The 19,036-nt window shown below is 44.2% G+C and overlaps 1 protein-coding gene across 5 annotated transcripts in view; it reads right to left on the reverse strand.

The window, feature by feature from the left end:
- Positions 1-18,650, reverse strand: part of LOC146817991 (uncharacterized) — a 32,554-nt gene extending 13,904 nt beyond the window's left edge. For 3 of the 5 annotated variants that reach the window (XM_085611463.1, XM_085611467.1, XM_085611466.1), the window contains exons 1-4: positions 18,451-18,650; positions 8,263-8,439; positions 6,632-7,058; positions 1,011-1,217 (exon numbers count right to left, since the gene is read on the reverse strand). In XM_085611463.1, the coding sequence (XP_085467589.1) occupies positions 1,011-1,217; positions 6,632-7,044 (620 nt within the window). In that variant the 5' untranslated portion in view covers positions 7,045-7,058; positions 8,263-8,439; positions 18,451-18,650. Of the gene's footprint in view, positions 1-1,010; positions 1,218-6,631; positions 7,059-8,262; positions 8,440-17,561; positions 17,746-18,450 lie in introns of those variants that run through there. The other 2 variants (XM_085611464.1, XM_085611465.1) reach the window with 2 other exon arrangements.
- Positions 18,651-19,036: the final 386 nt, after the last annotated feature.

Below are 19,036 nucleotides of genomic sequence, written 5' to 3' on the forward strand. Positions count from 1 at the left end.
TTTTCATGGCTTCGTAGATATGGAGTAAAGCAAAGAAGCGCAAGTTGCTGACTTGCCTTACTTTGTGTCAAAGAGGCAGTACATTCTCTAGAGCATGCGTAATGAGGAGAAATGTTTACATTTCTCATTTTTTCCACTTTGCATGTGTGCTGCATTCTGCAGCAAACATAGAACAAGGAAAATGCCTCTAATGATTGTTTTTATCCAGGAAAGTGCCCCTTTCTGCACGAAAAACAATCACGCTAATAACGCAGACACCCTTGCACCATGATGCGAGGGTGCCTGCGTTGGTTTATAGCTGTAAATTGTGTGCCGGCGTGGGCTGAAAGGACATGAAATGCACTGTTTCTTGCAAATACGGGTAATTTACTGCCATTTCGAATTGGGGTAGGGCAGTGCAGCAAAATGACTTGCGGCACTACCCAACTCCTAAACTTTAAAAATATGCCCCACAGATTCAAACACCATCTATATATTGGATGGGAGGTAGCGCTGTGGATAAGAATGGAACAGATGGAACTGCTTATCTTTCAGCATTCTAATTGTCACTATATTGATTGTACAATGTGCTATGCTTTTCATTCACGTCAGTGGTCCCGAGTCCTCCAGATCTGAATGTAGTGAAGATACGCATCTATATTTTAGATCACTAGCACAAGTATTAAATTATTTGTACTCCTACTTTTAAGAATATCATCTCCATTAACTATTGTGATCCGTGTAAAAAAGGAGTAATTATTAATTGACACCTGCAGTGAGTTTCTTCCTCCTGTCTATCTGACCATTGACACTCATTACTTCTTAAATTTCTTTGTATCCATATGTTATTTGCCATACACATAACCAAAAATCTCTTAATACATTGAAAGTATATGGCTTTGATTTACAAAATAGATTAAATGCAAGACTGTTACCTAATTAAGTGGAAATAGATAACAATTCCATATACAACTTGCTGATATTTTCAAAATAGTATTGCATAAAAATATGCGAAATGAAAATTGTCTTACTCAATATTGTCAATTTTGGGGCTAAAAGCCACACGGAGTTGGTCCTGCACCTCATAGTTAGTCCATAATTTGTTAAACTCAAATGTTGTGATGATATGTCCACTCTCATAAAGAAATTGCTTTGTTCCTTGCTTCACCACACTCTCATCTTGAGGACCAGATAAAAGAATTACTTCCTTTGTGAATGTAGGAGGCCCACGAAAATGCCTGAAATGCAAAGCCATGTCCAGATGTCAATTATATATTTAGAAATTGAATATAATTCTACACTTTGTACTATATCACAATTCAAAAACCAGTTTCTGTGAAGTACCAAGAAAAAACTCTCATTAGATCAGAAAAAAAGAACATTTGATTGGCACAATGGTCCTGAAAGAGCAAAGCGTTCATAAAAGCATAAAATAACAAGTTTAAGATCTTATTTTTAGAACTGTTGCACCACCTCTAGCCTAATCAGGGTGCGTGTTTATTGAGTAAACCATTTTTGGGGAGTTCTTGGGACTGTGCTCATTATCTCTCCCTCTCTCTCTCTCTCTATATATATATATATATATATATATATATTATCTACTGGCGGTCGCCAGTAGATAGTTATAGTTAGGACCATGTTTCCATAGGAAATCCGCAACATTCTATTTGGAATAACTTTGGCGCCGGTCGACGAATCCTCGCAAAATTTTCAAAACTAATGGGGCGCTACGCTCCGCTCCTACCCTGAAAGTCTCGGGGGGATTCGTCAAGCGGGGGCTGAGAAAAAAGGGGGATCCCAAAACGCGTTTTCCCCATGCATTTTTCCATAGGACCTTTAGACACAGCTACAGCCCGAACGGCTGAACAGAGTTACTTGAAATTTGGCAGAGAGGTAGTCTACAGGTCAAGGAAGTGCCTTTTGTAGGTCTGGTGTAAATCTGTTCAGTAGTTCCTGAGAAAATAGCATTTAAATCAATATATATATCTGTGGCAGCGCTCCGTGCGCTTACCGTGCGCTTACGGTAAGCTTACCGTACGCGTACGGTGCCGTGCGCGAGCGCGATTCTGATTGGCTGTTAGATCTTAGTAAACATTCGAATTGGTCGAAACCAGGAAGTGGCGGCCGCCATTTTCTCTCTCGCACTCTGAGGGGGGGAGGAAAAACAAAGTTGGATAACATGAAAAGGGGCAGGCTAGACAGCTCCTAACCACCTAGCCTTGGTTAGGGTGTCCCAAAAGAACCCCCAAGGGCAAAAATTCTATTTTTTTTTTTTTAAAAACGCCGAATGCGTTTACCGTACGCGTACGGTCAAAAAAAAATAAAAAAATAAAAATATCCACATTTCCCCCCCCCCCGTGTGTAAAAGGTGCCTGTAGGGCACCTTGTGTGCATGGCATATTTAATAATTGAACATATAATAGATAGCCTTTCACAACGAAGCGCATAATATGTCCTCCGTGTGCGGACGGTGCGCGAAGCGCATCGTGCGTACATGGCCCATCCAGCGTAACGTGGGCACGCGGTGCGCGTAGTGCACCGCGTGCCCACCGTGCGTGCACGGCACTAACAGCGTAAAGTGGGCGCGCGGAACGAATTGCGTGAAGTGGGCGCGCACGCCACGAACGGCGTAAAGTAACTTAGCATTTAAAAAACCGTACAAATTCACTGAAAAAACCATAGGTTTCACACACGTTATAGTTAGGAATTAGCATTTAAAAAACCTTGCAAATTCACTGAAAAAACCATAGGTTTCACACATGTTATAGTTAGCTGGACATTTCACTCGTGAAAAACCATTGAAATTCCCCCGTTATAGTTAGTGCAGGCAACTATAACTCACGCGACGGCAATCCTCTGCTGATGACATATGTGTCTTTATGAAAAAAAAATATTTGTAATATATGTATAGCTAAAATTTAATGGAAGAAGACATGGGCAAATAAGTGTCTAAATACAGTATTAGCATCAGCAGAGGATTGCGGTCGCGTGAGTTATAGTTGCCTGCACTAACTATAACGGGGGAATTTCAATGGTTTTTCACGAGTGAAATGTCCAGCTAACTATAACATGTGTGAAACCTATGGTTTTTTCAGTGAATATATATATATATAGATCTTTGCCATGCATGGACGCACCGCTCAAAGACCAAAGAAGGGCCCGCGAGGGAGGTAAAGAATCCTCTCTGGATGGGAACATCAGGACTGTAGTTTTAAACATGCAGGGGTGTGTGCTGGGGCTCACCGGAGGGCTGTAAAACAATGTGTCCTGGAACAAACAGCAGAAATCAAGCCACCAAAGGGCGAAAAAGTGCATAAGTTAACTACACCTCCCAGCATGCATGGAGAAGATCAATACAGGCACACCGGAGGACAATTGAAGAATGAAGACATGCGGAATGGAGAAGTAGCTGCAGGAAAATGATTCTCTGCTACGGGCCTCTTACGAGAAGTGCAAATGCTTCGAAACGTACGTAAGGGCAAGGACTCGATAACCGGGATGAAAAACTGTGTGTTTTTAAAATAAATAGTCTGTGACTAACCTGATGTGGAGTGCGGCCTCAAATCGGAGAAATCTGTGGGGATATATATATAGACATATATATATAAATATCACAACACAGGAAGAGATATCGAGGATTCAAGTCCGTAAAACAGCAGCTTTATTCAAGTACACAGAGGCAGCATTTCCTTTGAAAGGTTATCTCTTCCTGTGTTGTGGTTTTAAAGGACAGGAGACTCCTTGCCTGTTCAAACGAGGCCGCCCTGCAGGGACGGGGGCTCCTACCAAAGTGGAGAACTGTGCTTGGATATATATCTTGGTCATGTGATCAAGGCCTTTCTGAGGCCGATACGCGTCATGGCGGTGCACGACACACTTTTTGATTAAATATATATGCACTGATTCGACTGGGTCCGCTTCGTCCTTTCTGCAAGCTTGAATGGTGTGACGAAGTACCTGTATATATATAGTGCAGCCACTGAGGAAGAGCAGCAATTCTGCTCGAAACGCGTATGGCACGCCACATGGGGAGCTTGTGCTAGGCTGGGAACTGAACTGCCAGCGGTGTTTTGTGCTGTAACCCCTTCGTAAGAGGCAACTCCTTGAGGACAACCTGTGTGTGAATAATAAAGCGGCTCGTCCGTCCGCGGAGAAGCCCTACCGCTTCTTTAGCGGGTCTTGCGTGCTTGGATTCACGGGCACGTTTATGAACGGAGGGGGCCTCAGCCGCTGGAATATATTGGCGAGGGTTCCAGCACAGATTTCAAGACTTCTCACCCAAACGGGTTTGACATTTTAAACGAACTGAGGCAGTGAGTCCACATGGTGACAAACTACTAGTCCTTTTGAACTACTAAGACCAGAATGCTGTGGTTGACGCCCATTTGGGCGGGACTTATCTACTTTGAATAAATTTAGTTAGAAATCAATCTGCTTCACTTGTCGTGCAACCACTGAGGAAGAGCAGCAACTCTGCTCGAAACGCGTATGGCACGCCACACGGGGAGCTTGTGCTAGGCTGGGAAATGAACTGCCAGCGGTGTTTTGTGCTGTAACCCCTTCATAAGAGGCAACTCCTTGAGGACAACCTGTGTGTGAATATATATATATATATATATATATATATATATATATATATATATATATATATATATATATATATATATATATATATAGAGAGAGAGATATGTCGAGAGATATATATATATATATATAGAGAGATATTACCTACTGGCGGTCGCCAGTAGGTAGTTATAGTTAGGACCCCTTTTCCATAGGAAATCCGCAACATTCTATTTTGAATAACTTTGGCGCCGGTCGATGAATCCTCGCGAATTTCTCAAAATAGGTGGGGCGCTACGCTCCGCTCCTACCCTGAAAGTCTCGGGGGGATTCGTCAAGCGGGGGCTGAGATAAAAGGGGGGTCCCAAAACGCGTTTTTCCCATGCATTTTTCCATAGGACCTTTAGAACGAGCTACAGCCCGAACGGCTGAACAGAATTACTAGAAATTTGGCAGAGAGGTAGTCCCTAGGTCAAGGAAGTGCCTTTTGTAGGTTTGGTGTAAATCTGTTCAGTAGATTCTGAGAAAATAGCCTTTAAATCAATATATATATCTGAGCCCGCTTACGGTACGCTTACCGTACGCTTACCGTAAGCGTACGGTGGCGTGCGCGAGCGCGATTCTGATTGGCTCTTAGATCTTAGTAAACATTCGAATCGGCCGAAACCAGGAAGCGGCGTCCGCCATTTTGTCTCTCGCACTGAGTGTTGTTTATCAAACATGATGGCCAAAAACATGTTACGGGGCTGTTTTGACAACTCCCTCCCACATAGTAATGTTGAGGGAGTCCCCAAACATCCCCCAAGAGCAAAAACGGTTTTATTTTTTTTTCGGCAATTTCGCCGAGTACACTTACCGTACGCTTACCGTAAGCGTACGGTAAAAAAATAAAAATAAAAAAAACACTATCCACACTCACCCTACCCCCTGTGCTTTTGGTGGCCGAAGGCCACCAAATGTGCAGGGCTTATTAATAGGTAAAAAAAAACTAAATTTTGGCAACATGAAATTATAAAATCGAAATAAAAAAAACACTATCCACATTGACCCCACCCCCTGTGCTTTTGGTGGCCGAAGGCCACCAAATGTACAGGGCTTATTAAAGTTGATAAAAACCGTGCACGGAACGAACTGCGTTAAGTGGGCGCGCACGCCTCGAATGGCGTAAAGTAACTTAGCATTTAAAAAAACGTACAAATTCACTGAAAAAACCATAGGTTTCACACACGTTATAGTTAGGAATTAGCATTTAAAAAACCTTGCAAATTCACTGAAAAAACCATAGGTTTCACACATGTTATAGTTAGCGGAAATTTTACTGATAAAAAACCAATGAAATTCCCCCGTTATAGTTAGTGCAGGAAACTATAACTCACGCGACCGCAATCTTCTGCTGATGACATATGTGTCTTTATGAAAAAAAAATATTTGTAATATATGTATAGCTAAAAATGTATGGAAGAAGACATGGGCAAATAAGTGTCTAAATACAGTATTAGCATCAGCAGAGGATTGCGGTCGCGTGAGTTATAGTTTCCTGCACTAACTATAACGGGGGAATTTCATTGGTTTTTTATCAGTAAAATTTCCGCTAACTATAACATGTGTGAAACCTATGGTTTTTTCAGTGAATATATATATATATATATAGAGATATATATATATATATATATATATATATAGATATATACACTAATATATATAATATATATACACTATTTGTGTGTGTGTGTGTGTACATATGAGTATATATATTTAAAACAAATTATAAGAATCCACAAATTCAAGTGTTTATTTCAAATAAAACAAAAACATGCTGTACGGTAACTATTGCATAGCACCCCATTGCATTTTTGCCAAATGTGCTCCTCTCAAGTAAGCTCTTTTGGTAAATTATCACTGACACAACAAGAAACTCTACATTTGGCAAGTGAGAGATTCTGGGTCTGAGGAAGGAGAGCATCCACCACCCCGGTGGTTTGTAGGCCACACACCCAATTTAAAGTGAAACTCATAGTGAAATTTATTTGAACAAAATTATTTGGGAGACAATGAAGGCAATGAAATAGTATATCATATGTAATCTAACCTCCGAGTATATTTTGGCTGTTGCATCCTTTCACCATTCTGTCTTCCAAAGTTGCGTGTAAAGTGAAATATTGGCGATTGCGTCACAGAACTTTGCACACGTGTTTCTGACTGTTCTTGGGCTGACTTAGCAGATTCCATTGGGTTTGAAGAACACCTTCCTCTCGAAAAAACGTGTCTTACTTCTTCGTCCACGTCTTGTCCTCTGTTTCTGTATCGTGTATTGTAGTTTGATCTAGATATGCTTAGACTGTTAGTATTGGCATTACTACTTCCTGAAAAGGTTTGATTGGACCTAACATGGGTCTGAGGATTCCTTGGTACATCTAGAGTTTGGCTTATTGCCTCCAAAATTGATGGCTGAGCTAAAAGGCTATCGACAAGGTCACACACTACCTTTGACTCTGCAGCCATCTTTTTAGTGAGATCTGGAAAAAAGAACATATCAGTATGTAATAACACTGTAAAAAACTCATATCATCTGACAAATAACAAGCTAGATAAGGAATGGAAATTACCCCACCCACAAGGATTTTCCCTGCACGATTTTTGCCAAGTATAATAACCTGGCAAAATTTGAGCAAGAGATAAGTACACATATTTCGAGGTTTGAACATGTAATGTGGTAAAACAAATGGTATTTCCCTCCTTGATTCACCATTCAGAGGCGTGTGACTTAGAAAGATGCAGTTAAACTTCACCCTTCATAAAATAAACACTGCATTCTCAGAATTCCATGTGTAGTTGAAATGTATACATTTAATACAAGAATGAAAATGCAGCCCTCCATTTGTCAAAAAATATGGTAGGGACACCTTTAAGGAATCCACTTTGTTCACATCTTGTTTCCTAGCAAAGCAATTCAGAATGGCTGTAAATAAACCTGAAATAAATATTGAACCTCTGATGTCTGCTAACAATACTCTGTGGAGAACTGTGCTGTACTGCACATTTTCAATTGTCAAACAACTTTTGATGTTATTTGAAAAAGTCTAAGTAAGCAGTTGCTTCCATTTATTTTTTTCTTTTATATTATTGTGACTTAGGTACGCTGCATATTACTGGAAATGTAGGTAGTAGACAATCACTTGCTTTGAAAAATAAGAAAGAGGAATTACAATGTGAAGAATTGTAACTACTGGCTTTTCAATTGGCTGTATCATAAGTGTCATGGTTGCAAAATAAAGGCTATTTACCCTCTCCACCATATTGTTTAACTGTCATCAGGTTTTTTCATTAGTTTGGCCCTGGCAGAAAGCAAGCATTGCCTTTGTCAATGTGTTGTTTTACGTTTGGCATTTGATCTAATATGTAATATACACACATTTAAATGAGCTTACATAATGACAAAGTAACATATCAAGTTAGCATCTATATTAAAAAAAGCGTGGAGTGGGGTTGCTTGGGAACTACCCAGAGTTCCTTGCTTCCTTTTTTGGCATAAATTATCTGGCACTCTAAGCCTGAAAGGCTATTTTTTGGCCTTATAATGGGTGTTCCCTTGAATCTGGACAAAGCTATACCTTTCTGAGGAGCTCATAGTAAGAGATAAACACGTTTTCAGGGTTTGCTTTTATTAATTCCAGGTTGGCTTGGGAAGTATTTTAGCAATCCAAATCTGTAGTACTGTACCTGGAGTGGTAAAAGATTTTGGATCTCAGATCTCAGACTACCGATGTCAAGGCTAGTCTCCCGCCTCCCGATTCCTGTAAGCAAAACCCGATTCCTCGGGGGTTTCAGCTGACACAGCTTGGTTTTGTGTAACGTGCTAATTCTTCCAGCAATAGTTTGAGTGGTGATGCAGGGGCTCTAGAAGGGGTGAAAAAGCAAAACAAAGCCTCATTAACATACGAATGGTATTTAAAAGACCTGTGAAGTACTCTGGGGCGGCTGTGTGTGTGCCTGGGGAAGGGCACAGGTGGGGGGGGGGGGGGTGTATGCACTGCCAGCAACCTGCCAGGCCAGTACACAACTCTTGCATCGATCACCCTCTCTCTACCTGCCATTGCGCTCCATGCTTCTGAAAGATAAGAAAAAAAACGTGCATTTTGCGTTTCAAATGTCCGATGCTGCTGCAGGACACTTCCAAAGCCCATACACGACAGTAACCCGGTTAAGGCCCCATTCTCCTGATTTTTTTTTTAAATCTCCCACTTAGGTCTTCTGAAATGTTGGCATGTATGATATAGGCCAAAAAGAAGTCGCCGACTTTTTTTTCCAAGCGCTGAGAAAAGCATGCTGTGTTGCGGTGGCATCCGAGTACAGACCTGCAGGACGCCACGTATGCCAGAACTCCATCATTCATTCGTCACTTCCTGCTCCAAGCATGTCTCCGTCTGCACACTTTCAAAATATATTTTTTCTTTTCAGGTACTTTAATGATAATGATATCTATGCTATCCGACGCACATGCCAGAAAAGGCTAACGAAGGGTGTCCTTCATCACAAAGGGAATGTTCTCATCCCTTACGACTAAAAACACTGAAAGAGGTCCCTAATCGAAATCCAGTCGTAAGCGTTAGTGTACAACTGAATTTGCCGTTTGTGTTTACACCTGTCAGCATGCGCACAACACCCATTGGAGTCAAAGGGCTTCAGCCCCCGTGTGTGTGGCAGAGGTGGGTCTGTGCGTCTGTAAGTGATGTATGCGTTTCATGCATTATTAAGCAACTGAGAAGGCAATTAACATTCACTCACAGCGTGTTGTGGCAACTGCCTTCCACGGATCATAGAAATTAAATTACTGTTTTTCATAAATGTCTGTTTAAAACATGATAGATGTTATCATGCCACGCCAATCACATTTAACTACCTATTCATACGATTTGCAGTGTAAATAATTATCATCTTGAAATAGGCAAAATCGCCTTTCCCCGAGGCCTTCCATCAACGTGCTGTGCAGGCCTGGACAACTGAACACCTATGCACGTGTTTACAGCCACACTCCCTAAAATGGCACGCTCTAGCCGCCAGATCTGAAAGTGAAAGTACACAGATGCTGGAGGGCCAATGTCACGTTGAGTTCGTTATTCGCATTTGACTAGCGCCCAGCGGCGTAAGGGAGCTTAGGTGTCCCCCCCCACCAAACATGGAGGAGGGACACCCACCCTCCGGACCAAGTCAGAAGCTCTCAATCCAGGGGCACACCAACCATGTACAGTGCCAGAAGGGAGACGGGAGCTCGGGCCCCTCGCACCGCAGGCGCTGCTTGGACTATTGTTACGCCTGTGCTAGCGCCATCCTCCGTTTTTCAGGGAGTCGTAGCGCCCTTTCTATCTTGCGAAAGTTCCTTGAGTGAAACGTGAAAAACATCAGTGGTTTGCGCCTGTCGGTTTTTGGTGTTTGATCCCGTGATTTTAGCAGAGAGCATCTTGAATGTTTAGAATGGAACTGTTTTCTGGGCAATAATGCAAAGCGCGAACACGTTTTGTCCTGGGAGATCTTTGTAGTGTGTAATGGGGATGGGTGGGTGGTCCGAGAGACTCTTATGTTCTTTTTTTTTCCTCGAGTGGTTGGTTTTCCTTTACTTGTCCGAAGTAAATGTTCTCTATCTCTCCATCACAATCCAGGTAGGTCATTATGACGCAGCATTGCCCTCTTGAGAGAACGGTGTGTTGCTGTTATATTTATCAGAGGGTTTCCATGGTGCGTGTTTCTGTGGTAAATTACAGTGCTATTACTTTGCCGACTGCAGTGTTTATGCCAAATAGATGGCATTGTGCACCTGCTGATAGAAGGGTTCTGTCACGCAGGTGCTGCTGCCCGAGGATCAAGTACTGTGCGCCTTTCTCTGAAATGATGACTCACAACTACATTAGTGCGTGGAAATTGCTGTTGGGAGTCTGTCGAAAGTGCAGTTGTTGAATGTTGACGATATTCTGAGTTTGTGCTATGAGGACCAGGCGCGCAACACCCATTGGACTCAGGGCTTCAGCCCCCCCCCGTCCAGTGGCGTAACGAAACTTGAGGGGGCCCCCCTGCAAGGCACTGGGAGGGGGCCCCTGCTCCGTATTTAATCAGCAGCTCTCGGCCAGAGTACTGTGCTGAGGGGGCCCCCTAGAGCTCAGGCCCCCCACGCACCGCAGGGGTTGCGGGGGCCTGTGTTACGCCACTGTTCAACTGCATGAGAGTGGCCCAACCGGACTAGCTGTCACTCTGCCACTTTTACAAAATGACAGCAAATTAACTAGAAAGTTTCAATCCACTGCCTCGGCGCTGTTTGCTGGAGAATCATCAGAAGCAACCATTGTACAACGTTACTCTCTTCTTTGCCCCTCAATGGTGTCTAGTGCTGCCACTCTCGCTGCCAAACCCTGCCTGTGTCCCATGTCTCCCCCAATGTCCTGTTCTGCCTCTGACTGTTAAGCTCCTTGCTCTAAGCTTCTTGCTCTTGCCTCTCACCCCTGCCTGTCTCCTGTTCTGCCCCTGCTTGTCAGAGTCCAGCCTTCCTCTGATGTAGCTCAATTTTGTCTGTTCCCCCTAATTTTGCCTCGCAAATGTCTACAGTTGTGGAGTTGTATGACCTCAACATGATCAAAATGTGGGAAAGCAGTTATTAATCTCAAGATACAACTGTCAAATTCACAGCAAGAGATAGCAGTTGAAATGCAGTCTGGCTTCCTCTCTTTGAACCATTCATCTATAAGTACTGCCAGTGCATTCCTGTCTTCCCCACCCTCAGAGGTTCCTGTTCAAGCATCCTCAGAACCGTTCACTGCAAAGTGCCCGCAAAACTGCTGTGGGAGCAATGCATGGGGAGCACTAGTACATTTAATCTACACATACTGTTCAAGCAGCTGGCACTCATAATCCACCTAAGAGAATACCTACGCCCACTGGTGTTAGGAAACTGGCACCCCTGTGGACCTCTCAAAAAATCCGTAGTGTCACAAGCAATTACAAGACTTTTTGGTGGCCCATCTCCTTCTGGAATCTGAAGATCTAACACTCAAATTGTCCTTGATCCAGTGCAGAACATCGTCCTTACCTAGAGCAACACCAGTTTGGTTACAGTGATCAGGCTCTTAAAGGGTCATCGCGTGTACAGAAAAAAACAGTTCTCTTTATCCAGTCCCGCATGTCTAAAAATAACCAACAATAGGCATTTCAGAATGTACTTTTGTTTGATGATGTCTGTTTGGGTATTTAGACCTATCATGCCATCATTTACAGAATGGCCTCTAACATTCTGCCTCTTCAGCCACATTCTATTACCAAAACTTCAAGGACTGGGCCACTCAAACTACTGCGCCAACTCTCCAATATATAAGATCGTTTGGAAGTGATTGAGAACAGCCAGTAAATCATGCCTAGATAAAGGTATAATTGTTCCAACCTTTACTGAAACATTTGCTTGGACAATCAAGTTGTTCTGAAATCCTGTGGGTCACAACATCTGAAACCCGAAAGTGAGACAGGGTCAGCAATCTCATGTTTGCAACCATTAACAAATATCGCAGAAAAACAAATATTGTGCCATAACCACTTTAAAACAAATACCATCAATAGCTTTGGGGTGTACAGACATTTTACTCACTATTTACTCAATACTTGGACTATAAACAGCTGACTGACTACAAGTGAAATGTAAAAGTAGTTCTATTCATGTAGTTTGCAAAGTCTGTGGATCAGAATGGGTGGAGGTTGTCACCTCTATAGCAGTTGTGAAGATGACTTCTTGTGATTTCTTGGGATGGCTGGTCCAAGTGGACATGAAGGTGCCACCTCTATATTATTTTTTTAACAGGCACTTAGAGGGTCAGGTGTAGGGCTGACTCTACAGCGCACCCCCAGACATTCAGAATGACAGCGAAAAATATGTGTAGTGGTGTCTCCTCTTGGATCTGAGGGCACTAAACAAGTTCTAAAGAAGCAAGGCTTCGGGGTGAGCTCTTGCCTGGACATTCTTCTGTCAATCGTTCGTCTGGAATATTTATATCACCAGATCTACAGGATGCTTATTTTCTCCTGGCCATACACGAATGGCATCAAAAGTACCTGCGATTTATGGTGGTTGGTCGGCACTACCAATTCAAAGTAGTTGCATTTGGCTGTGAACAGGAGCAGATACATGAGTTGGGACTGCACTGTAAAATTCTCTAACAAGTTGTGAACGTTTAACTAACCCTATACGAGGTCTGTGAGTCAAGTATATAGAGACAGACACTTGCATAAATGTGGTGAGCAGCATACAGAGAAGAGACCTTCATGGACCAGTGTAAGAAGCATATTGTTACAAAACATTCATGAACAGGATTTGGGAGAGGGTTTTTCATGCACCAATCATGGACTGTTGATTTCATGAAAATGTGTCTGCCTGTGAATATAATAATATATTTGACAGTTTATTAGGGAAAGGTTTTGGATGATGTAGGCAAAAGGAGGACAGGAGAGTGCAGTGTTCCTTGTGGTCCTGCACACCCTACATTCAAGGTAACAAGCTATGGTCAGTGCTTTAAATGCGCTGGTACTCACCAGTACTGAGTACTGGCCCTTTTCAATTTCCTCCCTTATTGTACAGGAACTTCTCCTTGGCCAAAGAGAGTACCCGTACCAATGATGTTTAAACAAGGGCCGGGCCAGGTTCAAGTCACATTGCGATGCAATTCTGATGATGTGGCTGTCACAGCCTGAGTGTCAGTGAGCTAGGCCCCGGCTGAATTATCTACCAATGGCTCATTTCATATGGTGAAAGGATGGGCCTTGCATCACACTGTGGTTAACAGCCCAGGGACCAATCAAACCCCATGGTGTTAATCAACCTATACAAGTGATGTAGGGTGTGCCATCTTCTTTGCTCCTGGGCACACAGGATATACTACAAAGGAATGTTAGTTGGCCGAGAGCTTTTGTGCCTCTGTGCTGAATGCTGTGAGCATGTGGGAGTGTGCGTCTGTCTGTGCGCATGTGGGAGTGCCAGTGTTGGTGTACAAGTATTCAAGTGTATTGTGCCTGCTTTCCACCCCTGGTAATATTCTGAGAAAGTTTGAGAACATCGCAGCACTCAGTACCAGCCTCAGAATACAGAAGCACAGCATGTCAGAGTGCATACACTCACCAAGGTCTGCTGTTAGCATAAGGCCTTCATCTGCGGGATCTTGCCATTAATAGCCATCCATAGTGTTAAGGAGCAGGTTAAATATTCCAGGGCCTCCTCCACTCCATACCACCATATCAAGGGGGCAGTGGAGGGAAGGGAGAGGGGATGAACGTAGGTAACAAAATTGCAGGGGTTTGAGAGCAGAACAGTCATTCCAAACCATCGGGCAGTGCACTCCCTGGGCAGAGCAAGAAAAACAACTGCTCAGGGGCCCATCCGCATCCACGCAGGCTTCATACACTGGACACATCAGCAGGAGCATCGAGCCAGGGGAGGGTAAAATCTACCACTGACTCTGAGTGATCTAACAAAAGCTTCACAACCCCATGTGTCCACCTCCTGACCATAGCTCTCCTACTCCTTGTGTGTGCCTGCCTCAGTCACTGCCTCTGGGGGTGACCTGAGCAGTGCACATTCACTGCTGTGATTTAACTCCTAAGTGAGTCACTTACTCTGGGTGACCTGAGGAAAGACAGCTCACTATCCTGTGTCCAGCTCTTGGCTCTGACACTGAGACTGTGTTTACCTGTCGAAGATCATTCACCATCCTGAGTATCCAACTCTCGACTCAAACACTGACTCCTTGTGTGACCCTACGATTACTTACTTACCACCAACATGCGCCTGACTCAGCCACTGACTCCTAACAGGTATTACACCCTACCACTTTCAAAGATCACCAGGCGCTGTGGATGCACACCTCGAAAATCTCAATCCCACTCAATGCCATCATCTTGGCCATGCTCTAAGCCCTGCCCCCAAACCTTACCCGTACGCTCCCCCCACATTCTCCTCTGTGATGCCCTTGTGTGCTCATACTACTCCACATTGCCATTTCACCCATATGCTGCTCGCCTTACCACCCCGTTGTGTTCTCTCTCATCCATGTGCTCCCACATGTTCCTCTTTCGCTCCATTTGCTTCCCCTGCCATTGGTGCTCCTTCTCTACGCCCTCTGTGTTGCTTCACGCAACGAAGTTGCTTTGCACACCCCTTCCTGTTGCTCCCCCTCAGTGTTGCTCTGTCCTTGTTCCTCCCTGCACCCAATTAATTCCCTTTCCCCTGTGTAGCTTACCCTACCCATGCTACTTTTTTTTGGTTTACAGATCCAACTCGGTCCGGCAAACTAAAAAAAGCGAAAGCAACATTTTCTAGGTGTGTGCCTACAAAAAAACATGGCTGGGCTGGGTGTTGCTTTTTTCTCTTTTTAAAAAGACATGCTATATAGCTTCAGGTATTATGTACATCATGGCTAGAACCATTGATTAAGGTTCTCATAGGCAATACCTATTGGATTTGCCAATATTTGTTTAGATATTGCCTTTACTGTGCTTCTTGCTGATCACTCACTAATTTCTGCTCTAGGCAAACAAGTCCCGAATGGTCCAGGATGGCAAGGTAGCCCTGGCAGGCTGGCTGAAGACGCGGTTGGAGTGATGAGCAGGGAATAGTGACAATGATGGCAGGGGAGTGGTTCTGCTCTCCTAAGGCAACTTTCTTCGTAGTATACCCAGTGTGAGACCCACTCATCAACATTCATCTGCACATCTGGGTGGGAATCTCTATACCTATGCCTGCTCAGTACCACAAAGTTTAAACAACATACCTCAGAATTGACAATCAAGTAAAGTAACCAGCTAAGCAGACGATGATCATCAAAATATACAATAAAGGGACCTATAGAGCTACCAGATTACTGAAAACCATAAACTGTGCGCCTCTGTCTCACAATTCTTCATCCATCACACTGTTAAGGGCTGCGTTCCATACACGATAACAGTACCTCATGCACGACACTGAAACACTTCCTACATAGGATCAAAGCAAAGACAACATATTTCCAGCCACACACCCCACATGGTGTATCATGCTACTCTTCTAGACAAGTGCTTTAGCACCCGACATAAGGGTAGTAAGCGCTATATAAACATTGCAAATCTATACTAAACTCTTCTGGGTGCACTAATGCAAGTTTCTTCCCAAGTATGACTGAATTCAGGTTGCCTGCTGTCATTGGGCCGCTCAGGAATCACCAACCACCTGCACCATAAGCAAACATTGAGATAAGAAAATTCTGCTTTCATGGAACAAGGTTTCTTTTTCTCAAGTCGGAAGACAAATCAGTAAAAGAGGTGAGAGCAGAGTGGCGAAGAGACTTGTATGCGCCACTGAGGCTATGACGTACCTAGCCTTACCTACTAGGACCGGTAGATCTGCCGGGGATACAGCATTACTGCGCAGTAATATCCAGAGTGGTTTTATCGACTGCCTCCGTTTTCTTTGTAAGAATGGGAAATAATATGCCGTTTCTGCATTCCTGGCTGATAGAAGCACACAGTATGCCACTGTATGCTTTGCTTTTCTCAAACAAATTCCTCAGAGTGTTACCTGAGGAGAATTTTTGCAGGAACGCAAGCACAATATCGCCTAACCTCAGAAAACAGAATCAAGCGCCACAAACACCGATTCTGCTCACCTTCAGCTTTGTTGCTGTACTTAGAATGAGACGGCTGGAGTGGGATGATTTTTAGTGGAAGACTTTAGAACTAGCTGTTATGATACATGTTGGAGTGAGTAAAAATTTAAAGTAAAATCCGTATTTTTTTTTTTTATTAAAAAGGGTAGTGAATTCACGACGCACGTGCCGATGACAAATCGAGACATGGGCGGGAAAAGACCAAGACAAAAAAGTGCAGTTGCGGAAATAAACCTGTGGAATTTTAAACGATAATTTTATTGATTTTAAGCCTTCAAATATGTGCAAGTGTGTACTATATCAGGCGCCGCTTCATCTATCTGCCGCCTTTGACATGTGCCTCATTCTAATAATCTCTCCACACTTTAAACTTGGAGTTTGCAATTGTGTGCGCACATGTCTCCGCTCTTGTCTTACATCTAGAACTTAATTGGCCTCTTTCCCCTCCTTTTCACTTGGACTCTTCTACAATTGCTTGCTAGGCCTGGCCTGCTGCGCTCCTTCCAGAGCCCCAATTTATTCAATCTCTGTCTGTCTTCACTCTAAATGCTGCAGTTGCCCACAATGTATATGCATTTCAGTCAAACAGATATTGCAGATTTAAAAAGTCCACGTTCAGCGCAGTGCTCCCACGGAGCCCAATCCACACTTTATTGTAAGTCATGAACAGTGCTTCAATAATGAACTCTGAACTGACTTAATGTTTCTTAGAATAAACTTTCAACAAACTACACTATTCGACAATAAATGCCTACACACCCTGATAAGTTGTCCTATTGCTTGTAACTTTCCCCTTCAGGAAGATTAGTTTTTTCTACAAGTTAAGGCGAGCTTTCTATTGTTTCTGCGGGGATAGTTGCTGATGGGCCCGGGGCCTAAGCTAAATGGCCTCCTTCTCTTTCCAAGACGGAACGTCACAAAGTCAAAGGTGATAAAAAAAAGCACTTGCATAACTGAGAGGTGAAGGGGGCAACCGTCACAAAGTCAGAGGTGACGAAAATCCGTTGCATGACAGAGAGGTGAAGGGGGCAACAGTCACAAAGTCAGAGGTGACGAAAATCCGTTGCATGACAGAGAGGTGAAGGGGGCAACCGTCACAAAGTCAGAGGTGACGAAAATCCGTTGCATGACAGAGAGGTGAAGGGGGCAACCGTCACAAAGTCAGAGGTGACGAAAATCCGTTGCATGACAGAGAGGTGGATGTTTTACTTGTATTGCCGGCAGGGCCCCACCATGAAGCCCTACCTGATTCCAAAATATCCGATTACCACCCCGGCACCCACTGTGATTCCCACCGACAGTCCTCACCACCATCCACGGACCACTCCTGTCTACTAGGCTCTGACGCAGACTCACCTGACCGGAGGAGAGGGCTGGGCGGGCCTCGCCTGCAGCTTCGGAGGTAGGTGCGAGCGGCTGGGCAGGCAGCAGAAGGCAGGGCAAGGTTAGGCAGGCAGGGGGGGGGCTAGTAATACATTAATTTGAATAATGGTAGGTCGTAATAAATTAATTTAAATAATGGCAGGTCGGACAGTCCTTCTCAGTCTGTAGCATAGGAGCTAGAATGGGTCCTGGGATGCCACGCTCCTACGCACTTTGAAATTGCGCATGCTCAATGCGCAAGACAACTTCAATCAGGGCATTTGTCACCAGCCCTGCCCCACCCACGTGGCCGCACGCACCCACCCTGACCCACCATTTAATAGAAAGAGCCTCAGAGGCCCGGCCGGGCCCACGCACCATTTAATTAATTAAGAGGCTCAGAGGCCCGTCCGGGGCCCAGGCGTGTGTCCCGTCACCGTGCGCACCATTCAATTTAACAAGAGTCCGGGCATGCGTGCGCACTGCGCACCATTTTATTCATGATGAAGTGAGGGGGCCCCTGGAGCGCGGGGGCCCCCCGCAACGCGGGGGCTGCGGGGGCCTGTGTTACGCCCCTGCCCCCGTCGTGTGTGGCAGCCCGGGATATGAGAGCTTCCCGGCACACACACAGCCGCGCCCGAGCACTTCACAGGTCTTTAAAAAGACCATTTGCATGTTAATGAGGCCTCGCTGTTGTTTCAGCCCTTCCAAGAGCCCCAGCAGCTCCACTCTGCCTATTGCTTAAATATTCAGCTCCGCCCTCCCCCGTAAATCAGCTCCACTGTGCCTATTGCTTAAAGTTTCAGCCCCCCTCGAAAAATTTTCTTAGCTTTCCCACCCTAAAATTTGGCTCTAGTTGCGCCTCTGCTCTGTGTCTACATACCCGTTGCTTGCAGTCCGAATTTCTGTTCTTGCTGCTGTGACGGAGCACCGGGGCTGCAGGGCTCTGAAGTCTGGGAGGGGCTGGGTTTGTTGAGTGGAGTGGCTGTTGGGCACTGGCACGCAGTTGATCAGTGCCAATTTCGAGCAAAAGCCTCTGCACAATTAGGGAGGCCTACCAAAGGAAACACGTGCTGCGTGCACAAAGAAGTACTGCAAAGAATTATGGGAAGGAGTGCAAGGGTGGGGGCAGGACCACAAGTGAGCTCTGCAACTTGCATTGAAGTCCACTGTGATTGGCTGTCAGTGTCATGTGCTTTTCAGTACATGTTATACACACAGCTCACCATATCCAATTCATTCACGTCCTTATCCAGTTCATTCAGTACTCTATGCAACTCAATGTGATTCATATCCAATTTCAGTGATGCCCATATTAATTTTAACAACAGTATTATTTGCTTCATTGATAGTTATATAAATTTCAAGATTTGACATATTTAAACCATTTGTAACGAAAATGTTTCAATTAGCTTTTGTGTTATATCAACTGTATGCAAAACAGCACACTTTCCTGCAGTAAATGACAG

Source organism: Triturus cristatus, chromosome 6 (assembly GCF_964204655.1).
Source record: "Triturus cristatus chromosome 6, aTriCri1.1, whole genome shotgun sequence".
NCBI lineage: Eukaryota > Metazoa > Chordata > Amphibia > Caudata > Salamandridae > Triturus > Triturus cristatus.